The sequence below is a fragment of the Pteropus vampyrus genome, unplaced genomic scaffold, assembly GCF_000151845.1.
Source record: "Pteropus vampyrus isolate Shadow unplaced genomic scaffold, Pvam_2.0 Scaffold4, whole genome shotgun sequence".
Classification (NCBI taxonomy): Eukaryota; Metazoa; Chordata; class Mammalia; order Chiroptera; family Pteropodidae; genus Pteropus; species Pteropus vampyrus.
In genome coordinates this window covers 8,034,246-8,058,646 of record NW_011888785.1, presented here as the reverse complement: position 1 = coordinate 8,058,646, position 24,401 = coordinate 8,034,246, and the positions used below count along the sequence as shown (strand labels likewise).

The 24,401-nt window shown below is 34.2% G+C and overlaps 1 protein-coding gene across 1 annotated transcript in view; it reads right to left on the bottom strand.

Moving 5' to 3' along the window:
• The window catches only part of THSD7A (thrombospondin type 1 domain containing 7A), a 374,453-nt gene that overhangs the window by 48,621 nt on the left and 301,431 nt on the right, over window positions 1-24,401 (bottom strand). Inside the window, exons 10-13 of the mRNA XM_011363004.2 lie at window positions 16,439-16,571; window positions 15,120-15,223; window positions 2,034-2,228; window positions 261-524 (exon numbers count right to left, since the gene is read on the bottom strand). Of these exons, the coding sequence (XP_011361306.1) occupies window positions 261-524; window positions 2,034-2,228; window positions 15,120-15,223; window positions 16,439-16,571 (696 nt within the window). The remainder of the gene's footprint in view (window positions 1-260; window positions 525-2,033; window positions 2,229-15,119; window positions 15,224-16,438; window positions 16,572-24,401) is intronic.

Sequence of the window (24,401 nt, the reverse complement as noted above, 5' to 3'; positions counted from 1 at the left end):
TTGATCAATCCCAAAGAAGGTTCCTGGCACCAGTTTTGCTTACCTGTAAAGCTTCTCTGCCACCTACTTGGGGACTTAGATGCTAACTTCTGGACACTGAGACATGTGCCACTGAATGTCCTGTTACATAAAAATGATATACATACAGGATGGTGCCCATGAGGTTCAATTTAGAACATTTCCCTCTATTATCAGACATGTGCATTTTACCTACACCCCCAAAGATAGTAAACGTATAACACTGAAAAAAAATAGATTACCATGGCTGTTACACCTGGAAGTTTCCATGAGCCTGCCATTTTGATCGTAGCATGCCATTGCTTGGTAACGGTATCCTTGACCACACTCCTTGATGTCTCCTTGTACTTTCATCCCCAGCAACACTTCCGCTTTCCCCTCTGGTAAAATGCAGTCTGACCAGTTCCCCACAGGCTGTGCATTATACTTGTCACAAGGACAATACTGAGTCTCAATCAGGGGATATAAATGAGAATTTTTACATTTTTCCTTCTTTTTACTTTTTCCTGTGGAGAAATTGAAGTTGAAAAATAGCATTACTAATTTCAAGTTTCCTTGTTTTCTCCTTTCCTAAACTTCCTTTTTCCATTTTAACCATTAATAGTAATCTATAAATAAATGCTATTATTTATTAGTAATCTATATTTAATAGTAATCTATATTCAATAGTAATCTATAAATAAATGCTATTTTCTCACTCCACAATACTTTCCATATAGGCTCTTGTTAGTACTGGGTGCTTTGCATAGTGAAGTTTTTCTTGTTTTTTTTTTTTTTTTTTTTTTAATTTAAAAACAGTCCATTTTGCATAAGGCACTAACTGTTGTACTAAATTTTATACTCTTTAAAATGATTATAATCCTCTTACATAATGTGCTTTCACTGACTGGGAAGTTTGAGGTAGCTGTATAAATCTCTCCTTCATAATGTGTAAAAACATAAAATAGAGAGAGTCACTACATTGAAATGCACAGCTTTTTTATTAATTCCAAAAAAAGATGGTATAGCTGTATAAGATTACAATTCAGAAAATGAGATTTTTGTATTTGCTTTTCTGACTATGATTTTGCATCATCTTTCAGTATTTCTGAAGAATGATCATTTTTACATATTTGGTGATTAATGTAGAAAATAATAATATTCAAAATGAAGATATTTAATATTAGAATAAAAATATTAGAAATGGTTTATATATAAATCTAAATAAATCTCCTTTTAAAATAAAAAACCTCAAGTATAACTGTAATATGTACTTGAAAAATAATATATCATTATTTTAATTAGATAACATATATTTATATAATATTTATTGTGTCGTGTATTATATACTATTTAACTATATTACACATTAGTTGCATATGTTTTACATATATTTATCTGTAATTTTCATAAGTTGCCTTTTGTAGTTTTCAACAGTCTTCATTATGACAAGTGGTTCATTTATAACATTTAAATCCTGATAATTTTTAGGTTTCTTTTGCCACTGATGATATTTTTGAGCACACCAGGGTATAGTTTAGTGTGATGGCTCCTGTTCTTGGTCATTATATTACTGCTTTTTGTCGCTGTGACTGACTTTTGAATGTAGTTTGCAGATACAAAATTAATGCCACATTCCTCCACTAGAATATAAAAAATAATCTGAGGCTGTGACAGTGAGAATGGGTTAAGAAAATAAAGTAGCAATCTTTCTTTTTATTTCCAAAAAAACTTTTCTCCAAGCACTTGGCAGTCTGTAGGCAATTCATCAAAAGTACATATTTAAAACAAAAAATAATCTTCCATGGATTGTACAGGAAGACAGAGTTCGATTTTCAAGGCTACTTCTTCTTTGTACTAAAAGTACAATTTACATTGAAATACACATCCAAATTCACTGACATATTAGGTGTAAGTACAGCAACAATAAAGAATATCTGTGCGTTTTCCAAATACATTGTCAGAACTCTCGTGGTCTGACTTTTGTGTTTCTCTATCTTGACAAGTGTTGTCTTTGGCACCCCAATTATTCTTACCAACAATAGTGCGCTTTCTGGTCCTAACTGCACCACAGTCTCCGTTGCATGAAGAAAACTTGGACCAGCTGGTAAACTGACAGTCATCTTGGCAGGGGATCTGGCAGGCTTGGGTAAGGGCTGGCACGGGGCCTGCATACTGGAGGCAATCATGGATGCCAGCCTGTCCTCCATCTTGCCTTCGACAAGTAATGGCTAAAGGAGAAGAAGCATAAAACTATTTATAACACATCTGAATGTCTGTAATTGCTCTATGATTTAGGAATTAAGCTAACATTTTCTTACACAGTCCAAGGAATCTTCTTTTAAATTTTTATTTGCAGCAGAAATCGTGTAGGAGTGTTTCTAATAATCATAGTAGTCATTAAATTGATCCTGTAGGGTTTTTAAAAAAATAACAGATAACCCTCCATGGCTTTTATGACATAAAAGCACACGCATGCACACGTACACATGCACACTTGGCATTTAGCAGCTTTTATTAGATGCTATTAAGAATGTCAAGTCACATGTGGGGTACATTTAGAAATGAATTATTTAAGAGACAAATAAATAATACATGGGTTGTAATAATGGTTTATGTTGAACACAGGCTATTCATAGAGGTGCTAAGAGATACCACATACTTTTAGTAATTGTTTTTATATCAGTGGCCACTCTAGGATTCCTATATAGAAGGGTCTTATTGGCAGTAAATTGACTGGAAAGTTTGGATGAAAAGGGGATGCTTTTGGAACTTGTCTTGAAGCTGTATTTAGATAGTTTTTTTTTAGTTGTAAGTTTATTGAGATGGCTTTTGAGTGATTAATGAGAAGGGGCAGTGCCAAAGTTCCCCATCCCCTCTATCTGCAAGTTCTTCACATGCACAAAAATCAACCATGAATTTAAAAATCAAAATAAAAATGTTTAGCAACCTTAATCTATCATATCATAATTGATATCATCACAATTACATATAGACTATTAAAAAATGGTCAAATAATTTTCATATATATTATTTCCCCAAGATATTGTTCTACTGAATTCTTTAAACCATGTCATAGTTTTATTACTTATTGAACTCAGACATAAACTTTCTTTAAGGCAAATGGGTCTTAAAGGAAAAGAGCAAGTGATGTTTAAAGTCCCCTTTCTCCCTTTGCCATTCCCCACCCTGTTGGTTTTAAAAATAATTCTTTCATTTATTGAAGAAGCAGATGAAATATTTATACCTTGGTCCTAAAAGCTAAGTCTTTATTGAACTAGCTTAAATGGCTTAGTCAGACTGATTTACATGGCCTTTTCAGGTTTATGGTCTAGGCTGAAACTGCTGCTGATCTCTGCCCTCCCTGCTCAGGACTCTATCATGAAACTAAGGTGGAGAAGCCTGATATTTTGATCCTAAATTACAGTTAGGGCACAGAAGGCCTCAGGTTAGACAATATTTTCTGAATCTGTATATTGAAACTTAACACGTAGTAGTGTAGGGCTGTGTGATGAGGTGTGTATAAGAACATGACAATTCTAGCAAGGGAAGACTTTCTCTATTTAGGTGAACATGATTTGTTACAACTGCTACAGGAAGGTACATAATTGTGCAAATGTAGGTGAGTGCTCACCTACTTCCTAGCTATAAATAGCTCTTCATTTAGTATGCACAACACTGGTGGGGCCAGTTTGTATGAAAAACATAGGGATCCCTGAATTGTAAAGATAATGAAAACCTGGTAGAGTGGACAGTAGTGGCCTTTATGAAGGATCTGTGGCAGGAAAAAAACATTAAGTGCTCCAAAGAGACTCTTGCCAGTTGAGGGAGCAGTTGCCTGGTGATCTGCATTTATCATACTAGTCTAAGGTAGTGGTTCTTGAATCGGGCTGCAGATTACAATCACTTGGATTAGTTTTTGGAAAATGTCCATGCCCTTGATGAACTCAAACATTCTGATTTCATTGATTGAGAGCAAAGTCTTAGGCATTAGGATCTTTTTAAATTTCTCTGATGATTCAAACAGGCAGCAATGGATTGAGACCACTGCTCTAGTAGGTAATATATTCTGGAGAATATATGCAAGTGGACTTGCATCAGAAGTACCTGGAATGCTGTAAAAGTGGAAGATTCTTGGGTTCATTCCAGAGCTCCCAAACAAGAACTTTGTGTGTGGGGTCATGGAATATGCATTTTTTTCCAAGCTGTTCAGATGTTTCTCATATACATTCAAGTTTAAGACCTACAAGGCTTGAGTATTCAAGGCTCATGGAGGGGTCTGGCTGAGTCTTGTGGCTAAGGCTGAAAGTCCTTTAGTACTCAGTCTCCCTGGCACTGTGCCGCCCTTTGGGAAACAATGGCTGAGCATGTGGGAATGAGCTAAGGGAGCTCTGAACTTGGAGCTCAAGGGGACTTGCACAAGGAGTGGACCAAAAAAAGAGCATCCATACAGTTTGGAAGAATGTTATCTGAGAATTGGTATAGGGAGAATCCCCATCGTGTGGTACATTAATGAGCTGACGTGATTTTCAGTTTTCCTTATACCTGCCATGGAAGTTGGACTGATTCCTTAAACACTTGAAACTTACTAAGCTCTGCTGGTTTTGTGGGCAAAGTTGCCCCAAGGAGGCTCAAGAGGAAGGATTGATAAAGAAGATATTAGACTTTTTATTAATAAGGATATGTAGGAACCTCAAGAATGATAAATTTGAAAAATAAGAGATTTGACCATACAGAATGCTAAGCTTTGAAGAAAGTTGCACTGTTAGAAATAAAAGAAAATTATAAAACTAAATTTGGGTTCTTTGAGATAAAGCTACTTTCATCTGCTCATCTGATTTGGCTCTCTGAATCAGAGTCTTGAATATAAATCTTTTGAGAAACAAAATAGAATTGCCTTAGGTTCTTCATTAAGGTTCTTTCTTCAAGGTGCTCTCTCACAAACTGCATCTCAGAACTGCTCCAACTATCATCCCATTAAGCAACACCAAAAAATGAAAACAAAATAAAACCACTACCAACACAACTACAGAAACAAATTAGTTAATTTTGTGCAGATCTATACTATTTACATAAACCTAAAGCCCCTTTTCTTATATACCTGAAGTACATAAAATCTTTAGTATTTTTACTAAAAATACTAAAAGGAAAAAAAATGTGTAAAATTCCCAAATCTGTTCCCAGAAACCCACTCAGTACTACACTCTCCTTATCTGAGATATTAGACAGTGTACTTTGAATGAATTACTCATGTGATGTTATGTAAACAAGTAGCAACACAATCATTTGTACAATATATTGAAAATTTATCATACATCTCAACTTGTTTCCATTCTGACTTAGAGGAAATACAACAATTCAAACACAGGAATGCAATCTGAAATGAGCTTCCTGCTATTGGGGTGAGGTAAATATAAATGTTTGGAAAGGAAACCATCTGGTCTCTTAACTTTATAAATCTTAAAAAATAATTTTTAAGACACTGAAAACAGGCTTTTAACTGCAGAAAAGATTTATGCTACTAAGCATGGTTTCCTAGCACACCAGAAAGCTACATATACTCAGACAATTTTATCTGTATTTACAGGTGGAGAACGTATGTCTTGTGTGTAACAATTATGTAAGTTCTCCTTTGGGCTGAGGTCTTGCTAGAAAGATGGGCCAAAACCATTCTGCCGTACGAATAATTCACCAGGAGAGCTTCTTAGTGAGGTCAGTAAATGTCAAAATAATTGTTGTAAAATTCCATATTTAACTTTCTGTTGATTATATCCAATTTTATTTATAATTTTATTTTATTTATATGAAGCACAGCAATTTTTATTTAAGTCTCATGGACAGGCCTGCTTCCAACAGGCTAGAAGCCTGGGGAATATCCATGTGACTGACTTGTGGGTTAGATGTGAATCGAGTCAGAGAAGCTCAGCCCATCATTACTGAGGAAATATTTGAAAGATAAATCAGAAAGCCAATTTCTTCAACAAATAAATGCTCTGAAAAAGGGAGCTAGAATTGTTCAATTCAAAATGACTTAAGAACTATTCTAACCAAGTGTAATGTGGAGAATTTCATGAACCCTGATTTGAACAAATTGTAAACAGACATTCTTGAGACAAAGGGGGAAAATTAAACATGGTTTGAATATTTGATGATATTAAACTTATTATTAATTTTGTTATTACAATAATACTATTGTTATGTTTAAAAAATAATTCAGTATTTATGGATGGTATATATCTTCTCTGGAAGTTGCTTTAAAATATCCTAGCAAAATCTTTTTAAGTGTGTGACAAGTGGCAGATATCCAGTAATATTAACTACTGAGGCTGAGGGAATGATGACAACACTACTAGTACTCATTATATTATTCTCTTTATTTTTGTGTTTCTTTGCAATTTCCCATAAATTTAAATTTTTAAAAGATTAATTAATAGAATAAACAAGTAGAATAAGTAGAAAAGATTAATAAGTAGAATAAGTAGAATTAATAAGTAGACTCAATTCCAGAATGCTTTCATGTAAGCCGAATTTTGAGCTGTGTTTTAAACAGGAGAATAATAAAGTTTCCTGGAATGAGAGAGAGCAGATAACATTGATTTGAGCTAAAAGGACATGAAATCTGTGTTATGCACATATGAGCATGTAAATGGAAGGCTGTGAAGTAAACCAATGTAGCTGTGAAGTAAATCTAATAGAATTCAGAATGTAATTGCTCATCTTCATTTTGTTAAAAAAGAATAAAGCTCCTTTATTATTCAGGATGCAAAGAAAGAAGTTCTACTGGTCTACGGGAATACCTTTCAGCATGTAAGAACATGTTGTCAATTCATTTGAATAATCAAAGTGAAATGAATTACTAGATCTAAAATGTGCACACAGAAGTTCATTACAGGAAATGGAATAAGATCAATGTCCAAGTACAGTGAAAGCTGTTGGATTATATGTAACAAAGAGTTCAAGGAGCTCTGAGACCCGATTTATTAAATCGAACAATATTAACATGGTTTATCCCACAGCAAGTATCTGGGTAGCACTAGAGATAGAATATGTTCAGCTCATTGAAGAGTGATTTTTTTCTATACTCGTGAAAAAATGGCAATAGTGAGAATGAATCATATAGAGATGAAGAAGTAAATGCTTAATGTGAGCGGGAGTTAGTTACCAAGAGACCTAACTGTGCTTAGAAGACCAAACCTATAAATAATGCAAGAGGGCTGCCTTGTTTACTAGGTGGATATAATGATCCTCATCTTTCTCTGCATAAAAGAGATTTTCACTGACAAGTTTGCCAAATTACACTTCCTAATTAAAGTTTTGAATGTAACTCTGGCAGAAAGGGAAAAAAACGTACTTTTCTTTTTTATTGATCCTACATAGTTACCCATGATCCCTGGTCTCACTGATGTTCATAATACACAAGAAAGTCCTTGTAGGAGGACTTACTAGGAAATAAAATCAGCTCCCGTGGAGTTGTTCAGACTAAGGTCAGCTGGGTCTCTGACTGCAATCTGGGGAGAGTTAACTAACTGCATAATAACAAATGGAGCATCAGAGGAACCGTCTCAGACACATCACAGTGTTAAACTGATTTTATGAGCTACTTAAAAAAGAAAAATGCTTATAATCATTTTATGACAGGGCTCTCTGATAGAGATAAAAACAAAACCCAAATCCCCAAATCAACTAGGATGCAAATATTCATAAGAAATTAGTAGAAACAATTTAAAATTGGAAAAATTTTAGGCATTTAAAATAATAGCTTATATAAATGAAGCGTAAAAAATATATTGGTTGGTAACTTATAAATATATTAGCCAAAAGAAGATTATAAAAATCACGTCTGGGCAAAATTTCGTTAAAGCAAGCTCCTTTGCTTTTTTTCTACCTAGTTTGTTTTCTACTTCCATTATTTTTCTTCCTATTATATAACAATCTCTAAGAATTAACAGATTACTGTGAGTTACTAAGAAAAATTGGCCCAGATATTCTGGGCATAACCCCAATAATGCTTCTAAAATGTAATCTTTTAAAAAGAACAAAGTGAGCCAGAGTTTAAGCAAAAGAGTAATACCAAGGACAGCAATATAGTTTAAGCCACTTCATATAAGCAATTTACTCACAAAAAATAACAGCATAAATTATAGCTAAATACTTATATCTCACATTCTACGAATTTGTTTAGATTTAATTTTGGTAGAGAGAGAATTAGAATTTTCTCTTTTCTTTCTAGACTTTCTTTTTATAAACTTATTAACCAATAAGTGATACAGGGTGAGGACTTCAGGGCCAGGAGGGTCCCTGCCATGTAAAACATATTGTTGAAGTTTTTTTTTTTTTTCTTTTTTTGTGGTCTAGATTTATGAATACATCTGAATCATGCTGGCTTTCACATAAAGAGACTGATGTCAGATCTTAGTGACAGGTCAACATTATACTGGATGTTCGTTGGCAGGCAAAGATGCAGGGGGGCTAGGGGGATTAGGGTAGGCAGGGTGGAATTTTGGGATTATTAACTCTAGTTCCATCTAATTTACAGAAAGCACACCTGGCAGGAGATAGCATGAAAATCAACATGGAAATTGAGCAAGAGCAAATTTTAAATTATTTTTATGAAGTCTCAGCATCTAATCTATGATACTTTTGTATCATACTCTTGCTACAAATATGTCACAAAGTAAAAAACACTGGAATAATATATCTATCCATATACATATATATGTGTGTGTGTGTATATATATACATATATATATATGTATATATATACACATATATATGGATATATGCATTTTAACTAGTAGTGATTGACATTGCCCTTTAGGGCAGTCATAAAGAAAATAATAAAAAAATTATCTAAAATTGTCATTTTTATGAGCCATGGATTTAATTTCTAATGAAAATGTAATGGTAACTAGCTGCAGCTATATGTCTAGCTTTCAATGATATTAGTCACTGATCAATCCATAATATAGACTTTTAAATGCCACTTGAACTGAAGAATGTAAGCAAAGAGAAAGGATAGTAGAAGTTACTATCCTATCTTTTAATTAAAAGTTTATACACAAGTGACTCAAATAGTATGAAACAAATATAAGCTGCCTATTCACTTAAGAATTAAATACAATGTAGACATAGTTTCACGTTATTTGCATTTCTTTTATTGACAATAAGGGAAAGATGCTTATTTCAAAGGCCCTCTAAAATTTTCCTACGAAATTCAAAATTGATTCAAATTTTAAAGTTACCAAATCCTGTCAATTCATTTTTCTTTAAAATATCTCTTGCTCTTCTTTCTTTTTAATTCTTATACTATTAGATAAAATTTCTGGAATATACCATTGTCAATATTCAAAGCCTTGCTGAGATACTTCATTACTCCTAATTTCCTATTGAAAAAATTCCCCTCCCCCTTTTTGTCCTCCTCTTCCTCCTCCTTCTTCTTCTGGTATTCAAATACTCCTGGAGGTATTCAAATAATCCAGAATCTGGCCCCTTGCCTCTAACTTGCTCATAGGCACTCTAGGCAAACTGGTCATTGCACTGTTCCTCAAACAGATTTTAGTTCCTGCCTTTTTTGCCTGAGTCATCTTGTATTTAAATGCCATTTTCTCTGTCACTATGCCCTATCAGTGGTCAGCACTCTTTGTCTTATTGTGTATATACACTACTAATGTGTTATTAATATGCTTGAAACCTAAATCATGTATACCTATAGTATATTTTCTACCATAAGAAATAAACTGAAACTATTTGTTATATGCTTTTATTCTCTCAACAGGCTGGGCCCAGTACCATGCAGTCCACATGAAACATATGGCATGTTTTCAATAAATATTTGTTTTATGAATGAATGAATTCTACTGAATGATATCCAGGAAGTTTAAATTGGCTTATAGGGACTGGTATTATCCTGTTTTCACAGCTTTCTGATAAATTATTAAGAAATTTATAGTTCTGTATACTGGGATAGGAATTTCACTTAAAGACACGGATCCATCATTATTGCTATGGTCTGAATTGTGCCTCCCCGATCTCGACCACTACCATTCATATGTTGAGGCCCTACCCTCCAACACGATATATTTGGAGATGAAGCCTTTGAGAGGTAATTTAGGCTTAGATGAGTTCATGAAGGTGGTGTCTTAATGACGGGATTAGTGCCCTTATAAGGAGAGACCAGAGAGCTTGTTCTTTCTCTTTACCTTGTGAGGTTACAGCAAGCCAGGAAGAGATATCTCACCAGGAGTCAAACTGGCCTGCACCTGGATCTTGGTGTGTCCAGCCTCCAGAACTGTGAGAAGCAAATTTCTATTGTTTAAGCCTCCCAGTCTATAGTTATTTTGTTATAGCAGCACAAGCAAACTAATATAACTATTAACACAGAGTTTTAAGCATTTATTTAACAAAAGATTTCTAATGTTTGTATAGAAATACGCCATGAACTTAAGGAAAATATCCTGTTTGTAGCAGATTAGCTAATCCAATTTATAGAAAATTGAGCAAAAAATGTCAGTGATTCTGGTAATGATTGATATAAAATTTTAAAGTACTTTGCCATCTAAAATAAGAGTTCAGAAAGCATTTTCACATAGTTTTGAAATATATAGAATGTAGACTTGGGAAATACTGCATTTACTTGAAGTGGAATCTTGCTATATTCTTACACCTATGTTATTTGAATTCATTTCTGGGTATGGCTGAGTCTCACTAATTCGCTTTACAGTGGCTGTCAATACTGAGATGGTAAGCAGTTATAGTTAGTTACTTGTCAAAGAGACTTTGGGAGTATAATTGCTTTCCAAATCCTTTGAAATGCCTCACCACAAATGATTTCCACAACTGGAACTCTTATACTATTAAAATTATTAATAGTAAAAATGAAAGTCTGTCTATAATGGCTATTTTTTTGTTAATAGGTGGTGTAAAGTAGGTGCAGGTGACTGAATGACCTAGAATGGTTGGTTAGTAAACTGGTAAAAGAGAACTTTGTGTAACATTTTTTTTTTTTTTACTTATATGAAAGGCTCAAGTCATTTGACAAAAACTGAATCATAATAGGTGACCTTGTAAGCGGTCTGTCGAGTGGTGCATATTCTATGAGACACATATATTCTTTCCTCTCTATGCATACTTAGTAAATTAACTTCTGATGTCCAGTTTTTGGGTATGATTTATCATCTTCTAGACCGGAAAATTATGAGGACATTGTTCCTTGTCTTCCTTATCCCATATGTTATCTGGTTTCACCTTTAACTCTTTGTGATTTTTTCTTACTACTAAACTTTTTAGAGTCAAAATTTTATTCCTAAATTCCCCCAAAGAATGCAGCAATTTCGTCATAAAGGCATCTATTTTATTCTGTGACAGTTAAAATCCACTGCTCTTATAATACTAAAATACTTCCTTTATTGATGAATTGAATTTGAAAACTTTTCCCCAAGGTGACCAGATAAAATTATGGGATTTTCTAATCTAATAAGGTAATCACTATTCAGTACTATTAAAAATTGTGACTATAGCATGGATTACATGGCTTTAGAATTTAGGCCAGGGAGCAGCAATCTTTTTCTATAAGGGGTTAGATAATAAGTATTTTTAGCCACATGGTTTCTGTAACAACTACAGTCATCCCTAGGTATCTGCAGAGACTGGTTGAAGGACTCTCTGCAGATACCAAAATCTGTAAATGACCAAGTCCCTTATATAAAATGGTGTAATATTTGCATATAATGTATGCATATCCTCCCGTATACTTGAAATCATCTCTAGATTACTTATAATACCTTATACAATGTAAATGCTATGTAAATAGTTGTAATGCTGTATTGTTTAGGGAATAATGATAAGAAAAAAATGTATACATGTTCAGTACAGATGTAACCATTGCAGGCATAACCACACAGTACCCAACAGCAATGACATAACATTTTTGGGGGAGTATTTTACATTGTAGTTAGTTGAATCTGCAGATAAGGAATCTGAGGACACAGCGAGTCGACTGTACTCAACTTTTCCTTGTATCATAAAAGCAGCCATAGGCAATGGATGTGGCTATGTTTTTACAAAATAATTACAAAATCCGGACTGTAGGTTGGATTTGGTGCACAGACAATTGTTTGCTGACTACTGGTCTAGACAAATAGTTTGAAAAAGCCATGCAATAAAAATTTCTACCTTTAGACTCACAGAATGGTAAAGTTAGCTATCTTTTGTTTTACTTCTTATGGTGTCGTTTCTGCCGCAAGCAAGAAAATAGTACTTTAAAGTTAATACCATTTAAGTTCTTTAGGTTAAAAAGAAATGCTTAAACAGTCTTCATATGCAAACAAATTAGAGAAAAAAATCTATTAATGGCAAAATACGATAACTTCTTTCCTACAGTATATAGTGTATTTTAGAGGTCTTAGCTTCTCCTATGGTTTCATTAAATTCTTTTATAAAAAAAAGTTACCCAAATTTTTGTCTGCGGTCTTAGGCTACCTCAATAGCTACAGTTTTACATTTCAAGTGCATACTTGGATATTTCTAATTGGTTCCCCTATCATCACCTCTAATGCACAATATACAAAATACACTTTCTAAAATCAGCTCTACTTTCAGATCTAGGAATTTTCAGCAATATTATTCTCAAGCTAAAAATATTGGAGTTAAAGAATCATATTATCACTTTTGTCCTGTTTATTTCTATTTCTGCTACTATTATCTGCCACCAAGTCCTAAAATTATTTTCCTTTATTGTATGCTGAAAATCCATTTATTTTTGCTCATTGCCACCACTGAGATTATAGTCTGGGCCTCTATTACTTCATCCTTGCATTGCTACAACACCGTATAAGCTGGCATCCAGACCTATGCACCTTATCTACTTTATTCTGTACACACTGACAGATAAAACACTGTTTTCATCAGGTGCTTGCTCCTATCACTAATCCTGACATTTATAGCCCTCTACAAAATTACCCCAGGCTCCAGCTCACATCTTCTGAGCTTCCATCTACCCGCTTTTCTGTGAACACATTTAATGTTTTTGTTTTTCTTACCTCAAATGCTTAGCTTATAGACTTGCTCTTATTTTGTATTCTTTTTTTCCTTTTGACTTTTTCTAATATTTTGGTATAAGTCAAGCTCATCCTTTAGGTCTTTATTAAGATCTTTTGCTTCAAATTATTGCTTTTGCAATGGATTGGCTTCTGTCTTTAACTCATACATGTTGGGTGATGTTACCTACAATCTCACTTCTCTAACCAAATGTAAGCTCCCTGACTTGAACATTCTTTCTTTCCCGGAACTCATGGCTTGTTCTACAGTCTTTTGAACACAATCAGTTGAATGAATAATTGAAATGAGAAAGTCTGATGCATTAGAGAGGATGGGGGTAGCTTCTGCAGTCTTTGCTGGTTGATGCTAATCCTTACTACACAGTTATTTTAATCATTAACAAAAAGCACAAGTTGGTACCTTTTAAGTCTCTGACCAGATAATGACAAAGATGAAAATAGCAAGAATCTGACAGGTTATTCATGCAGAGTTCTAAAAACAGCCCTGATCATCAAAAGAAGAAAATTTTGCCTTTTTGTCATTAGAAAAAGATATTTCTACACTCTTGATTTTCCCCATTTCATATTTCTATAGAAATATAGGCTCTAGGAAAAAAAAAAATTCTATTCTACCAAGGCAACAAAGAAAAAGATCATCTTCCTATGGAAGCGAGGGGAGTTCTTAGTATAGTTATGCACAATTGACTTTCTCTTTCCAGATATCCTGAAAATAGAAAAGATTGCTGACATAGAGTAAGTAGTCAGACAAGTATTCCAAGATTAGAAATCATTATTCAAGTACAGGAAGAGGAAGAGGAACCAGTAATAGGAAACCAAGAATGAACCAATCAGAAAAGCAGGAGGAAGTAGCACCAAGGAAGCCGAAGACCCATTTCATAGTGAGAATGGGCCACAGTATTAGCTACCACAAAACAGTCACCCAGAATGAAGAATGAACGGAAGTTTTCAGATTTGAAAATGAAAAAATTAGTGATAATCACAGATGGAACAGTTTTTACACAGACTTTGTGTCAAGAAACAAAAGACCCATGTTAATATTGTCGCTTTTATGACTACTATGACTTATGTGTACACTCATTGGGGCTATGGTCTAAAAGGAAGGGGAAAGGATTTAACATTTAATGAAGATTTAATATGTGCAAAGCACTGTGAGGATCATTATGTTTTCATCCTCAAGGGGAAGAAATAAATGAACCAGGGTTCTGCAGTTGTTAAGTAATAGAGTTTGGAACTGAAGTTGTTTTCACACTTGTGCTGCTCTCATCATATCTCAGATTTCCTCCAGTAGAAGTCTATAAAAATATGGCTTTCATCTGTTTTACCGAATTTTGTTTCACACTTGGATCCCTCGGTATTATCTGTGCATAGATTGTAGAATATGAAAATTGGAATAATATGAAAATTGGAATAATCTTGAAAGATTAGTTAGTCCAAACCTCTTTTCCTTTTTTCCCCTTAAACAAATTGAGACCCAGGAAAAGGAACTGATGAATAAGACTCACGCTGTCTTAGTGAAAGAGTAAGTACTAAAACTTGTGTTTCCTGATTCCCAAACACGTACCTGTTTTCATTATAAACTCCACGTAGGGTCCAAACTGCTGAGAATTTCTGGGAAAGTTAACCAATTATATTACATTATGTGCATGCACATATATAATGCATATGGGTAAGGATGTAAGAATCTTATTGATTGTTAAGGTGAATAGCAAAGTGTTATGGAATACCGTGATCCAAAACTAACAACAATAACAACAACAACAACATAAACAAGCTGCAATGTACCATCTATGTCATAACCCTCTCAAGAGCATGATTATCTTCTAGATACGAATGAGGAAAAAATTCAACCAGAGGAGTTATGGGCTAATGTCAAAGGACAAAGGACACGATTTTAAAAGACAAGTTTCTATGTACTGGTGTTAGGTAGATTGGGTAGTAGCAGATTCATATTTGCTCTGCTCTGTTGGCTAAGCATGGCATTGAAGTGACAACTTCAGTAAGCTAGTGGTTAAGTTAGAAATGTTGGAGAATTTAAAAGCAAATGAACTGAGGAATGAAGCCTCCCACCTCTTGCCTGTCGTCCGGGCCCACAGCCTTCCTGTGCTCCCGGGCTGTCCTGCTGCACACTCCAAGGGACTAACTGGCACCTGCGCCATTTGTGAGTCTTCCACCTACAAGAAAAGAACAGAAGTCTCATGGAAAGGGAGCAAAAATGCCAGGCAAATCATAGAGATATGGAGGCATGGAAATATGTCTTTGACTACTGCAAACAGAAATTCATTTGACAGTGCTTAGTCCTATCTGAATTTAATTTAGATCTTCATCCAGGCATTATAAAAAGCAGAATTAAATAAAAAAAGTACTTCCTATGGCAGTAGAGACAGACTCCATCACCATTGTTAAGTTCTATAAGAATAAACCCTACAGACAGCATTTAGCCTCTTTAATGTAGGACTGCCAGCAGGTGTACCAGATACTAGATGTATTCTATTTAAATAAGGTATATTTATTTTATATTCAAGTTGTAAAACTGCAATTAAGTCATGAGCCTTTTGTATAGTGTTCTTTTGGTTAGTATAATAGGAGTAACTCAGAAACTGCAATTAAAATACACTTTACAAAAACAAATCCTCCAAATGAATGTGTTTGGGGTAACAGTTGTCAATGTTCATCCTGTAAACATGCAATTACACTACTTGTCATCTCAGAATTAAATACAGATAAATTAAGATGGCAAATTTGCCATCAATTTCATCTTAAATTATTTTGTGATCGCACATTCCATCAATTGGTGCCATCATATCTCACTGGTCAGGATCACAATTATCTACCACAATCAAGTTTCAACGAGATACTTTCTTTTAATAGTTCTGAGGAAAAATTTCTCCAATAATTATCAAGATGATGATATATAACTTCAATAACCTTAATTTTCTTTGAGGTGGCCACACATGAACAGAGCAAACATCTTATTAGTGTCGCTGAGATAAAGATGTCATTCAGGAGCCAGGATGACAGCACTGAGGAAGAACAGGTGCTCTTTGGAGCCAAGGCAGAAATGCTTTCGCTATTCCTCTAAGTGAAAAAGAACTGCTTCCTAAAGCATGTGTTTCGTAATTATTATCCACTTTTCTGCATTCCTTATAGTTGATGTCAACATAAGAATTATCCCCTAACTCCCACAGCTAAAAATACACCTTGGAAATTTCACAAGTAATCATCTCTCTGGAGATAATTTCAGTGGGAGGGCAGCTCTTTTAAAAAGGCAAGAGATGGCACATACAGCCATAAACATCCTATACTCCAGTGAGCCTGCAGGACAGGGTTGGACTTGAAGTATTTTGCTCAATGCATTACTCACAATGCTTTTTCTTTAACTCTATTACCTGTAGCTCTGGCACATTTGAGGGGCCTCACAGGCCTTCTCTTCATAGAGAGGGTCCACACAGTCCCGGCCCCCACTGGCTGGCAGCTGAATGATGACCCGGTGCCGAGACTGCTTCTTGACTCCGGAATCCCCTGGAATGAGGCAGCTTTTTAACCTCTGTGCTCTGTACTGATAAAAGAATCTCCAAATTCACATCCTGTGTGAAGAAATTATATTGCCTGCAGCTACACGTGCTTTGACATATCTGAACGAGAGGCCTCATCTAGTCTAATCATTTCCTAAATTCTCCCAAAGACTGCTTATATTGAAAACTCAATCAATTTACATTTAAAAACGTGAAGAATGGAGAAAACTGTGCCATAGTCAACTAGCCTTCCTAATGCACAGCTGCAAAGTAATTGCTGTTTTGTATATTTCTTTCCCCTTGAGAAATATGACAGAGCTAATTAATTTATTTTCCTCTACCTTAAGTTTATTTTCATGCCATTTCACATAGCCCTATTTGCCACATGGGACTCATACACATCTAATGAATCTTTCTTAAGAGAACATATTCCATGTTTTAATGTGAAATTTTATTTCTTTGTTATTCACTTAATTTGAAATGCATAACTCGTAAATTATTCTAGTCATTTATTATTCATGCTAAACAGTCTAAGATCTTCAATTCAGGTCACATTCTAAATATCAGGGTTAGAAGTAGTGAAATGAAAGTCATTTCCTAAAGGCAGAATTTTTAGAGAAGCATTTGAAATGGCGATAATCACCGTAAGTAAATAACTTCAATTATTCTATAAAAACAATGGAAATAATTAAGATTTACTTTCAATGGAGATATTCACTTGACAGTATTATTGATATAAAGATGTTCAAAATTTTTTAGTATAGAAACAGATAATTTATAAGACTTGCCAACTTTAATAAAATATATTCCAACTTACAACATATACACTTTAAGAATGAATAGCATCATGGCACAACTTCACTTACAAAAGAATTCCCTAAAGAATTATTTTAATAGAGTTCTCATGATGCATTTATATATACATATATATATATATATTTTTTTTTTTTTTGCAAGATCATGAAATATTTGATATGTAGACTACAGGAACAGAGAAATTTAGAAGGGTTAGCAGCCCCTAACAATGAAAACTTACTCAGAAATAAAATGAAACATTCTTAAAGAGTTAGTAAAAAAATATTATTCGACAATTAGAACTTTCCAATAATGAAACATCCTTTCTCATGAAGTCAGGGTAAACCTCAACATGGTGTGGGCAACTGACCTCCAGCAATGTGGATTGAAAATTTCTGTGTTAGATGGGAAAATAGATTGGATTAGTGACTCCTAAAGAAGAGAATTTATTAAAACAAAAACAAAAACATATTTCTCAGCCAATTGCCTGAATGACTAAATCAGAATCTTTGGGAGCTGGGGGTTTGAAAATCCAATTTTTACAAGCTTGTCAGAAATGTGATGAATAGCTAGATTTATGATCTATTGGAATAGATGACCTTGTATGTTTTGTGCCAATTTCAGATTCTAGGGTTCACATGTAACTTTTTACATTATTCCCATTGTGGGGAAACCTATATTATTAATGTTTGTATTAACTGTTCTGGTGAATAATTAGAATACTACAGGTAATGGAGTAGGGAATTAGGGACTGGAGGTAGTGAGTAGCAAGACCTAAAGCATTTGAAAATATTGTCCTGGACATTTTTTTTTTTTTTTTAATTTTAACAGTAGTAGTTTAAATGCTAGCTACAACTTTTACATATTAAATATAATTTATCTAGGAAAGTTCTAAAAAGTGCCAATAGGACTTTTAATAAAATTGCTAATGTAGTATCCATCCATTATATTGTCCAATGACCCCTATTTTAAGGCCCAAGTGATAAATTCCTCTAAAAATTTAGAGCTAGGGAAAATTTTGTTTCCCCTGACAATTTGTTAAGAATCTACTGTGTTTCTATTTTTTGCTTTGTTCGCCAGAATCTCAGAGCTAATTTTCTTCTCAATTGCAGGAGCTTACATTGATTCTGATTTTATAGTATAATTTTTCTCTTCCTCTCCCCTTTTCCCACCCCCATTTACTACTTGACTCTATCCTTCTTTTATGCTTTCTATTATTTTTCTTTTGTTTTGTGTTTATAATTTGTCATTAATCTTTTCAAAAGAGTACATAAACTAAATGACCATTCTTATAATTTGTTCAGCATTGGGGGAAGGAGGGAAGCTTTTGTTTTGTAACAGGGAGAAGAAGAAATAAGCACAGAGAAGCAGGTCTTTGTTTCCCAGAGGGTCAAAATTATTAGAGTCAACAACTCTTCAACCCTTCTCAACCTGCAGATAGACAGATAGAATTGAGAACAAGGGATCCAAAAACTGTTGGTGACTGAGTTCAGCATCTGTGGCCACTTACAGACTGAAGCTTCTGGTCATTAACCATCTAGATATCACCATAGGGAGGGCTGTTCAGAGTTGGGAAGCAGTGATAAATGTTAGTTTTTCAACTGAAATTTTTTTGTTGACCTGAAAGCAAAAATGTCATCTAATGTTAAACTCTGAAACACTCTAGTGCCTTCTCATCACAACCTCCACAAGTCTGTACTTGATATATAAGACTATGATAACTCTTTTCCACTTCTATAATTGATTCCACAATGGCAGCCCATTTATTCTTATACTAAGTTCAAATACCTTAACCTTGTGCAGCCCACATGATAGAGACTGCAACCTGATTAAAAAGAAGCATTCCAAAGCCCTAACACCTAGTGAGAAAATTTAATGGGATGACACCGAAAGTGTCATGACATCCATGTTTCTATTCTGGGAGGTTTGTTTCCTCTCAGATCTGTTAAGAAATTACTGGTACACCCAAAAATACAGGACTGTAGAGCTCAGCTGGGTTATAGAGCTCTCAGAACAAAGTGCAGACAAAGGGAAAGCCACTGCACACGTTAAAAAAGAAAAACGAAAATTCCTTACTAATAACATGAACTGGCAAACTGGAATTTTACAGCCTTCATAATTTCCTGTATGTATTTACATACAATTTACTATATATGGTTGATATACATACATAGCTTCCATTTATCTTTGTGTTTTAGCACCTAGAATAGTAGTCACAGATAGTAAGGGCTTAATAAATATTTGCTGAATGAGCAAACATTTGTATTTCATGTCTTCTCAAATGGATTATTAGCATCTTCTATTTCTTCTAATGCATATAGTAGTAAGCACATAAGTATTAAGTCTATACATTGAAGATTAATAAAAAATAAAATATCATTTGCTTACTTAAAGTAATGAGCAAGGGAAAAAATAAATGAATATTCCTGTTTATACTTGGAAATACCTATTTATGATAAAAACAGGAAAAAAGATTATATACTCAGAAAACAATTATGTCACAATGGGACATATAGATTCAGAGGTTATATAATCTCTCTACAACATTTTTTCATATATATTAAGACATTCAAGATAAATTTCACAAAAGCAATTATTTCATGAAAGGATTTAAAGGACAGACAAAGCTAAGATTTGTTAAGCTGGATATGGAATGGATAGCAGGCTCGAGCAGCACAGTGATAGGAAATTTAAATGGAAAGGTAGTTTTCCTATCTTTGGGGGTAATACTGCTTAAGGTCATCAAGGTAGAATAGATGCCTCTGCAATATCCCTTCTAGCTCTCAAGCCAATAAATATAGTGTGAAAAAAAGAAGCAAATAATTTGAGCACATGAATGTATTATTTGATCAAATGTATTGATTTTTTAAGAGTATAGTTACAAATAATTTATAAGTGTTTTCTCTTTTTTAAAAAAAGCTTTTTATAAAATATATTAAGATTTGAAAAAAGTTAAGTGCACTGGTTTAAGGATTAAACTACTACTCTCTACTCAATAATGATCTTTATTGGCATTGAAATTTCAAGACATATCTTGAGAGAGGGCTGAATAACATTTCAAATAACTCTTTTTATTCTTCCTGGTATGCTAAGCTATTCTCTTCCATTTCCTTCAATACTACAGTGTAATTTTACCTCTTTAAAGTGATTTTTTTAAAAGGAGAGTGGCTCCACATTTTCATAAATTCAAAATTCTTATAAACTTGAGACTTTACCTACAGAATTAAATTTAAAAGAACTACCTCATCCCTGAATTAATTTTCTGTTGCTATTATCTATCCTTGAACATTCAACCTTGTTTTGCATTTTTTAATTGTGTGCAGAAGTCACTGTAATTTCAATGAAACTTAGATTATTCCCATTTCAAACCAAGTAATGAAAAAACTAACCGCATATAATTGCTTTATTTTCCTTCTAACAAAAGGCTAGTTTTCTATAACACCATTGTATCCTTATTCTCAGTTACAGCTGCCTACAGGCAAAACAGTAAAGGCTTCTCCAGGGCACACAAAGCATCTTGGCACTGTTGTCCAATAGCCACCCCCTCTCCCACACCCCAGGCTTTTTTTATTTCCTCAATTCACAATCATAGTTATTCTTTTTAAGTCTGAGTGCCTAGGTTTAGAGTTTCTGAAAGCTTTTTGTTATAGGAGACTCAGTTGACATAAAGCTGCCAAATAGAAGAGGCAGGGCTGATCTCCTGCTCCTGGTGAGATGACCTGTGCTCACTAAACACAGCCCTGCCTCTCAGAGAGCTGCTTGCTCATAGGACAGCAGATTTCTGAGTGAGCATTCTTGCACTCCTTGGTCACCACCCCCCCCCAGGAGCTCCAGGGAAGAACAGTATCCTAGTGGCACCATGCATTTCAGTTTAGAGAAGTTAAGTGCCTTCCCCCAAGAGACCATGGCAACTAAGCCCATTATAACTTACATGCCTGTTACTCGTGATGAACAACTAGCTATCCCACCCTCCCGGCCCCTGCCCTGAATATCTTTCATCATCACCTGGACCCACAGCACCATTTACAAGCATACTGTGATTTTCAATTTCTCATTCTTTTCCATCCTTTAATCCCTCTGCCACTGAACCCATTGGATCTCATGGTTTCTCATCTTTTATTTCTTTTTAGAAATATTTCTTCACATTCTTTGCCAGTGGAAGCTGACTCTACCTAGCCATTTCCCAGTCTTTTCCCCTCCTTTTACTTTTAAAACCCTCCAACTCTTCTGAAACTCCTGTTATCAACTTTACCATCAGCTATGCACCTTGTAGCAGTAATCTACAAACACTTCATTACTTAATGACTTGAGAATGTTCTTTACTATAATCCTTTCTCTTCCTACCCCTGTCACCTCTTTGATGGCTTTAGCATCTATATGATTATTGTACCCAAGGCACTGGGCTCTGAATTATTATCCTTTTTCACCTTCAACGACCTTTTCCTGCTTCTCACATCAATTACTAGCCCTTCTGTTCATCCTCTGATGTTATTATCATCAGTACCTCTGCACACTCTCATCTTTAAATATCTTACTTTCTGGTCACTTGTCCTAAGCTTTCAGCTCAACTACTTAGTTCTCATCTTACTACAATTCTCTAGATAATTAAAACTGCCAGTTCAATTTTCCTATCACTTTTTCAGTATCTATCATCCTCTTAATGACTTCGCTTTCTTCCCAACATAACTTAGATGCCATACTCCATTATTAGAAACTCCTTGTGCCTTTCTCCTTTTTTTGTTCTCTTGGAAAAGCCCCAATCTTAATCAAAAACAATTATTTTCCTACACTTTTTTCTGCACTCAGGTAGGTGAACATGGCTGGAAAAATATTGACAACTGCGTTGAACGATCCCTTTTTAAAGACTATCTGGGCACTCCACATTGTCTAGAAACTCTACTACACATTATTAACTTGCCCGCCTATGCACTCTCCTAAATGATGTCACATCTTTTTCTCTCTTCCCAATCCCCCTACACTTTTCTCTTGATTCTTCATATTCATTAAGACATTAGAATAATCATTAAATGCCATGTCTGTCTCATACCATCAAAATGTAAGCTTTCTGAGAGCAGGAACATTGGTTTTTTTGTTTACTGCTATATCCTTTATATTTAAAATTGTGCCTGGCACATTATAGGTACTTGAAAAAAATTGTAGAATAAAAAAGTTAATGATTGTTTAAAATAATATATATAATATTTATTATAAAATGAATCATTTCACAATTATCAGTAAATTTACCAGATGATCCTCAATAAATAAGTTAGAAATTTATATATTAGTAAGTTTTTCTTCATCATCATCTAAATACTTTTCTCACACTGATATATAATTAGACTTTTAAGAGACTGCTTTTAGAATGTCAAATTAAAACATTTACCAGATACTGACTATATCCAGCATGCAATGCCTTTCTTATAGGAAATTATAATCACTATAGATGAGACAAATAAATAATGTATCAATTGTATAATGGTTCACAAAGCATAGAGCATTTTACCATATATTACCTCATATGCACCATAGAACAGCTCATAGATATTATAACCAAGGGTTGTAGAGTGGAGTACCTTGCCTAAGGTTACTCGGCTGCTAAGTGGCCAAGGCAGGTGTCCAAACCAGATTTGCTAAAGTCCACTCATTCCATTATATTGTGAAACCCACTACTCATTTCTATCTTCAAAAACTGAAAATTGTGTCTCTCTAAGTATAAGTCTAATTCAGTCTTCCATAGCGTTCCTCCATTCTCCTTTCCAACTTCATATCTTCATTTTCCTCTATACGATGTGAGCTCCCGTGGGCTGGGTCCCAATTTCTTCTTGAACAACACGTCTTACTTGTAGTCATCTAACACTTTTCCCAATGTCCTTGATCCTCGCTTGATATTTTTTTATACTCCCTATTTCAAAATGATCTCTTCTACCTTCTATTCAACAGAATTTTCCCTAATATTTGCTCCCACAATGGTCTTCCCTTCTCTTCCTTAGAGCTCTATTTTACCACTCAGTCTTGTTACTGAATCTACATTATCTGGTTTTTTATTTTAAATGATATAAAAAATCAGATACTGTGTCTTCTCTACAGGGCCATTATGTGCTAGTTATATACAGGAATCAATAAACAAAAAATTAATTAGGTATTTATTCATATATTACAGATAAGTATTAACACATGCATAGTATTCAGAATCTCTGTTCTCTCTTATATCTGCGAAAAATTTTTAAAATTGCCTTATATAAATTATCGGTTTGTCACGTAAAACTTTTAAAATATTTTTTAAATGGTCAGAGAAGAGTGCTACAAAAATCATAGAGATCAAATTAAAATTAATGTTATTAGATTTTCAATTATTTCTCATGAGTAAGTTACATTATCTTCTTTTATTTCCAGACATATATAATGCATAATAAAATCACAAATCAAGAACTTACAGAAAAAGACTCACAGGCTACTAAACAGGTTCCTAATCCCTGGATACATGCCAACATCGAAAATTATTTTCAAATGAAAGTCTAAAAAATGAAAAAAATTTATGATTCCTCATTTTATGAATTACTATCCAAGAATTCATTCAATAGAATCTTTTTCTCTTCTTTTTTATTTTTTAACTTTATTTTCTTGAAATACTTTCAATCAAGTCAACTTATATTTTAAAATAGTTTACTCAATATAAGAAAATACCCAATATAAGGAAAAGCAAAGTTTTTTTTCCCCATTTTCAAAAACTTCACTTAAAAAAATGTTAAATTTTTTGAACTTCTAGTCAAGATGGCAGAGTAGGTAAACACTGTGCGGGCCTCCTCTCACAACCATATAAAAATTATAACTAAACTACAGAGCAGCCATCATTGGAAGTCACCTGAAGTCTAGCTCAACAGAAATCCTACAACCAGGGATGTATAGAAGAAGCCACCTTGAGGGGCAGAAACACGGAAAGGGAATGGTCCCACACCAGTGTGCCACAGTTGAGAATCAGGAGAAATATCTGACCTGTGGAGTCCCCCTGGAGGAGTGAGGGGTCCTAGCCCCACATCAGGCT